General features: G+C 46.5%; 1 protein-coding gene across 2 annotated transcripts in view; it reads right to left on the reverse strand.

Moving 5' to 3' along the window:
• SNX6 (sorting nexin 6) overlaps positions 1 to 5,556 on the reverse strand; it is a 52,751-nt gene extending 47,195 nt beyond the window's left edge. For both annotated transcript variants that reach the window (XM_018066277.1, XM_018066276.1), the window contains exons 1-2: positions 5,468 to 5,556; positions 5,266 to 5,313 (exon numbers count right to left, since the gene is read on the reverse strand). In XM_018066277.1, coding sequence (XP_017921766.1) covers positions 5,266 to 5,313; positions 5,468 to 5,473 — 54 coding nt within the window. In that variant the 5' untranslated portion in view covers positions 5,474 to 5,556. The remainder of the gene's footprint in view (positions 1 to 5,265; positions 5,314 to 5,467) is intronic.

Consider the following 6,887-nt stretch of genomic DNA (forward strand, 5'->3'; position numbering starts at 1 on the left):
CTAGAGCCAGACATCCTGGAATGTGAAGTCAAGGGGACCTTAGAAAGCATCACTACGAACAAAGCTAGTGGAGGTGATGGAATTCCAGTGGAGCTCTTTCAAATCCTGAAAGATGATGCTGTGAAAGTGCTGCACTCAACATACCAGCAAATTTGGAAAACTCAGCAGTGGCCACAGGACTGGAAAAGGTCAGTGTTCATTCCAATCCCAAAGAAAGGCAATGCCAAAGAATGTTCAAACTACCACACAATTGCACTCATCTCACATGCTAGTAAAGTAATGCTCAAAATTCTCCAAGCCAGACTTCAGCAATACGTGAACAGTGAACTTCCTGATATTCAGGCTGGTTTTAGAAAAGGCAGAGGAACCAGAGATCAAATTGCCAACATCCGCTGGATCATGGAAAAAGCGAGAGAGTTCCAGAAAAACATCTATTTCTGCTTTATTGACTATGCCAAAGCCTTTGAAAAGGAAAATTCTGAAAGAGATGGGAATACCAGACCACCTAACCTGCCTCTTGAGAAACCTATATGCAGGTCAGGAAGCAACAGTTAGAACTGGACATGGAACAACAGACTGGTTCCAAATAGGAAAAGGAGTACGTCAAGGCTGTATATTGTCACCCTGCTTATTTAACTTCTATGCAGAGTACATCATGAGAAACGCTGGACTGGAAGAAACACAAGCTGGAATCAAGACTGCCGGGAGAAATGTCAATAACCTCAGATATGCAGATGACACCACCCTTATGGCAGAAAGTGAAGAGGAACTAAAAAGCCTCTTGATGAAAGTGAAAAAAGGAGAGTGAAAAAGTTGGCTTAAAGCTCAACATTCAGAAAACGAAGATCATGGCATCTGGTCCCATCACTTCATGGCAAATAGATGGGGAAACAGTGGAAACAGTGTCAGACTTTATTTTTGGGGGCTCCAAAATCACTGCAGATGGTGACTGCAGCCATGAAATTAAAAGACGCTTACTCCTTGGAAGAAAAGTTATGACCAACCTAGATAGCATATTTAAAAGCAGAGACATTACTTTGCCAACAAAGGTTCATCTAGGCAAGGCTATGGTTCTTCCAGTATTCATGTATGGATGTGAGACCTGGACTGTGAAGAAGGCTGAGCACCAAAGAATTGATGCTTTTGAACTGTGGTGTTGGAGAAGACTCTTGAGAGTCCCTTGGACTGCAACCAGTCCATTCTGAAGGAGATCAACCCTGGGATTTCTTTGGAAGGAATGATGCTAAAGCTGAAACTCCAGTACTTTGGCCACCTCATGTGAAGAGTTGACTCATTGGAAAAGACTCTGATGCTGGGAGGGATTAGGGGCAGGAGGAGAAGGGGACCACAGGATGAGATGGCTGGGGCCGTCACTGACTCGATAAACATGAGTCTGAGTGAACTCCGGGAGTTGGTGATGGACAGGGAGGCCTGGCATGCTGTGATTCATGGGGTCACAAAGAGTCGGACACGACTGAGCGACTGAACTGAACTCCTTTAGGAGACAGCACCACAGTTAACAGGATCCTCTGGTGGCTCAGTGGTAAAGAATCCACCTGCAATGCAAGAGATGCAGGTTTGATCCCTGGGTCAGAAAGATCCCCTGGAGAAGGAACTGTCAAACCACACCAGTATTCCTGCCTGGAGATTCCCACACACAGAGGAGTTGGGTGGGCTACAGTCCGTGGGGTTACAAAACAGTCAGACGTGACAGCCTAGGACCCATAGCTAGATTTCCTCTGAGTTTGAATCTATTTCATACTGGCTGTAGGAATCTGGGCAAGTTACTTACTCTTTCTAAACCTCACTTTTCCTTTCCAAAGTAGGAATAACAGAAGCAGTTACTTCACAGGGATTTGAGAAGTGAGTTAATATATGGAAAGTCCCTGGCATGCAGCAAATGCTTCAGCAGCGTGTAGCTATCGCTACGTGTTCACCCTCCTTGGTACTCCCTCAGCACTTCACCGTAAGTCTCATACTACACTGCCACGGACCCAGGGCAGAAGCTTCCTCTTCTTCCTTTGCCAACATTCATCTTATCCTTTGCTAACAAAATCTATGTGACATTTTTACCTGAAATAACTATCAATAAATTTGGAATGTATTCAAGCTAAATGCTGAGGAGGCACAAAAGAAAATGTAGACATCTGGGCCAAGTCTTAAAAGACAGGCCAAATTTCATGTGGAAAAAAAGAAGTGAAGGGAAAAAACCACTCCACAACATTGACAAGCATGCATAAAATAGACATTAGAGAGGGCGGAGGTGCTTGAGCAATGACAAATAGACCAGAATATGCCTACACTGTGTGTGTTGGGGAGGGGATGTCTGCTGTGGCATCTTGAGAATGAAGTCAGCCAGAAAGGATAAGGAACGGTATTCAATGCTACGATAACGAGTTTAGACCTTACTGCCAAAAGAACTGGGTCCAAGTAAGTCCCTGTGACTACTGGTGCCGTATGATTCAATCATTTCAGTTAGGTAAACTAGCGGTCATGTGAAGTCTGGACTGGCAAACAGAAAGACCAGAGATAGAGACCAATAACAGATACTGCTACAAGGCAGGCAAGAGATGGCAGGGACCTTAACTGGGGTCACGTAAACAAAAGATGGGCTAAACAATATTTCTGAGGTGAAATTATCTGGCCTTGATGACTGTTCTGCTATGGGGATGAAGGATATGATTCAGAGGCTTCTTGCCTGCAGGAATGGAATTGATATTAATGAAAATAAATACAGAGGGAGGAGCAAGGCAAGGAGTTCAGGAAAGGTGCAGTTCCTCCACCTGAAGTAATTCTGAAAACAATAAACATATTATTTAGAATTCAAATCAAATACTAACAGAACTATGCCATCATGCTGGCACCTACTGCTCTATTTAACAAGGACATCAGAGCAAAATGCGTCCAGTTCAAAGGGCTCATTTGTTTTACTAAATAATATGTTACTGTCCTGCCTTTGGGAAAGAAAAAAATACCCTATTATGTAGAGGTGTAACTGAAGAGATTAAACATGACCAATATTTTCAATACTGTGTATTCTTAAAGTCTGCTTTTTATGTTTTCTCACGAAACAGTATTTCCTTAAAGCTTTAAGATTCTCTTCTGTTCCAAATATAATGAAAATTCAAGGCTGCTTATAAACGTATTTAAAAATGCTGTCTTTAATTTTGTTTACTTGCTGCTTTGAATGAAGTGCTTACACTATTATTTTTGAATCTGTGACATTCCCCTCTGTAATTTGTATCAAATAGGTATTTCATGCTTTCTCTTCATCAAGACTTTCTTAAAAGGCTGAACAAGACAATCTGAACTGAAAGTTCTACTAATCTATTTCTATCAAGACAAACACAATATAAGGAAATTAACAGGCCTGCAATTTCTGTTCCTGAAATGAGGAAAGAGCAGGATAACTTTGTGCAGCCATAATCAAACTTCATGTGCAATGGAATCTTCTTGCTTGTTAACAAAGTAGTTTTTGTCCCTCCCCATCTCAAGAGACTGATTTACTAGACAGTGAGCCCAGAACCTTTTGACTTTAGCTTTTCAAACACCCCAGGTGATTCTAATGCAAGTGTTTCAAGGAGACTTTGAGAAATATGTGCACTGGCTTTAATGTCAGCTCCATGGTTTAAAGTCCACCTCTCCCACTCACTGACTGTATGACTTCAGACTATTTACTTAGTTTCCCTGAGGTTCAGATTTCTCATCTGTAAAGGGGGGATACTAAAAGCTTCACAAGAACGATGAGAAGATATAAGGGAACTGTGCGTATACAGTGCTAACACACTGTCCGGCTGCGGCTGTTACTATGATTCACCTAGTCTCACAGGACAAAAATAAGGACGAACTGGACATGCAGACATATTCATCATGATATTCTAAATGCTTTCAAATTCATAGTAATGTTTGTTGGTTTTTTTTTTTTCCATTTTCATATTAAAATTTTCATCTGCAAGGTTCTGTAAGAACCTCCTGGTCACCCATGCCTTTCATCGCACCCTGCTTTTAATCTTTAATACATGAAAAGTTTCTGGACACATTACTTAAGAGGGTCCAGTTTGATAAGTAAATCTCATCAAAGGCATAAGGCTTGGAACACAAATATTCACCAGAAAATACTCTATTTTTCACATCAACATAAATACTCAAAAAATTAATACTTTTACTGAACATTAGTTAGATTTTACGAGAGCAAATCCTGTTTGCTTTTCCTGTTTTGTGTAAACAGAGAAATGCATTAACTCCTCACCTATAAAAGTATACGGCACCCTCTGCATCTTTCTTACCATATTAAAGCTTTATAAAGGTCATCAGTTAATACTAACTACCGTTATCTTTACTTAAAAAAAAAAACAGGAATAAAATCTTATAAGAATACTTTATCATCTGCCAAAAACCGACTAAAAGATGTGTCTCTCGCATTATCAAAGTTATTAAGTAAGTAAAAGCCAAACAGAAAAGTAAAGCTCACGCTGTTAAATGTGAAGGAACCATGGAACGCTGCTGAGTTGCAATCAGCATGTATCAGTATCTTTCAAGTGCTCACTTGTACAAGGCACTACAGAGATTACTACCCTTCAGCCAAGGTAAATGGGGCAGAGTGGAAGGGAGGAATCACAGCTCTGAAGGCCCTTTCTGAAGGGAACTGCAGTTTGCCTCAAACCACCACCAAGGGATCGCCGCAAAAGATGTGTCTTTTGGACATTAGGAAAAGTAAAGGTACAGTGGGCTACCAGCACTTTGCAAAATCTCGTAGGATACTGGAGAAGAGATAAGATCCGGCGACTGTAAAATCCCTTGCAAAAGGATAATTTACAACAAGCCAATACTACAATGTTTTAGAGAGAGAGAGAAGGGTGGGCGGAGACGGGTTCGAGATCCCCAAGGGGAAATTCAGGGTGCGGGCAGGAAGGTCTGACAATGGGTTTCATAGCCCCCAGTGTGGGGCGGGGGGCGGGGACTGTCTAGCTCAGGCTTCCCCCTCCACTTCCCCAGCTGCACCCGGAGCGGGCGGGGAAGGAGGTCCACCGGAGGGTCGGAGCCGGGGCGGGGGCCCGAGAGCGGCCGCCGGTCCCCGGGAAATCAGAACCGCACGGCCCCAAGGGAGCAAGGGCTGCAGGAGGGCGGGGCGCGGTGCGGCGAGTAAACCGAAAGGAGGCCGGCGGGGACCGGGTGGCGCCGGGCAGGGGACCCTCCTCCGGTAACCCACCCCAGAGCCAAGGCGAGGGAGGGGGGTCCCGCGAGCCAGAAGGAGACAGAACTTACTCCGCGGTCCTCCTCCGAGAGGAAGTCGGGGCCGTCGTCCAGGCCTTCCTGCGGGGTCGGCGGGGCCCAGCGCGCCGGGGGAGAGGATGGAGCGAGGGAGACACAAAGGGAGACGTTAGTGCCCAGCCGGCGCGGCCCCCGCGCCCGCCCCGCGCCCGCCGCCCCCACCGCGCGCCCTGGGCTCGGCGCCGCGAACACCCACCATCATGGCTGCTCCAAGGCGAGAGCCGGCGCAGGCGCGTACCGCACCGCGGGCCGTAGGGAGCCGGCGGCGGCGGCGGCTGCAGGCGGGCGGGGCCTCGGAGCAGCTCCGCCCCGCCCCGCCCCGCCCTGCCCTCCCCGCCTCTCCCTCCCAGACGCTGGGGGCCGGGGTCTGAGAGCGCGGAAGAAGGGCTCAGTGCGCTCCGCCCAACGTCTTCGCAGCGTAGGCTGAGAGCGCCCAAACCCAGGCGCACGTGTCTGGAGACCGCTCGCGGCTGGCCGGTTCAGACCCAGGAAGGGCCGAAGGCCACCCGGGGAGCTGTCCAGTTCCCTTTTCCTGAGGGCTGAAGCGAAAACCAACCAAGTGCCCTCCGGAGCCACAAGAAACCTTCTAGTCTTTGTATGGTGCCACACGATAATTAATCACAATTAATATTTTGCTCGTAGATGTTGTGGGAGCCAAGGCCCTTTACACAGTCATCGGTCAGGGGCTGTAATAAAGCTTTTTACTGCTGGCAAGGTAATAACTACCTCAGGGTGTGGTGCGCTAATAGTTGAGCACTATATAAATGAGCTGTACACATGAGTAGAGTATTCTTTTCTTTATACCAAGAACTGTCCCCAGGCCCACTCTACCTGTCCAGTTCTATAGCACCACACAGGTGTCCACAGGCACTTGAAACAAGACCATTCCTTACCCCCTGCCCCACTTCGGTTACACAGAAGTGCACACACGTACACAAACAAAAAAGCAATCCTACGTTTCCATTCAGTTTATGGCATCAGCATGTTCAGATGTTCAGGCCAGAAACCTCAAAAGTCCCATTCAAGTCCTTCCTTCCTCTCCCTCAGTCCTCACATCATTTAGTAATCAAATCCCATTACACCTATAGTTGATTATCTGCCATTATCTCTTAAATCGTTCTCATTCCTCCTTCCAACCCCCTTCCACAACAATTACCTTCAGCATCTCTTGTCTGGCCTGTTTTTAAAGACCATTTTTAAAAATTGAAGTAGAGCCCCTAGTGTATAGCACGGGCTTCCCTGGTAGCTCAGCTGGTAAAGAATCTGCCTGGCAATGCGGGAGACATGGGTTCATTCCCTGGGTTGGGAAGATCCCCTGGAGGAGGAAATGGCAACCTTCTCCAGTATTCTTGCCTGGGAAATCCCACAGACAGAGGAACCTGGCAGGCTACAGTTCAGTTCAGTTCAGTCACTCAGTCGTGTCCGACTCTTTGCGACCCCATCGACTGCAGCTCGCCAGGCCTCCCGGTCCATCACCAACTCCCAGAGTTCACCCAAACTCATGTCCATAGAGTCGGTGATGCCATCCAATCATCTCATCCTCTGTCGTCCCCTTCTCCTGCCTTCAATCTTTCCTAGCATCAGGGTCTTTTCAAATGAGTCAGCTCTTCGCATGA

The sequence above is a fragment of the Capra hircus genome, chromosome 21 (assembly GCF_001704415.2).
Source record: "Capra hircus breed San Clemente chromosome 21, ASM170441v1, whole genome shotgun sequence".
NCBI lineage: Eukaryota > Metazoa > Chordata > Mammalia > Artiodactyla > Bovidae > Capra > Capra hircus.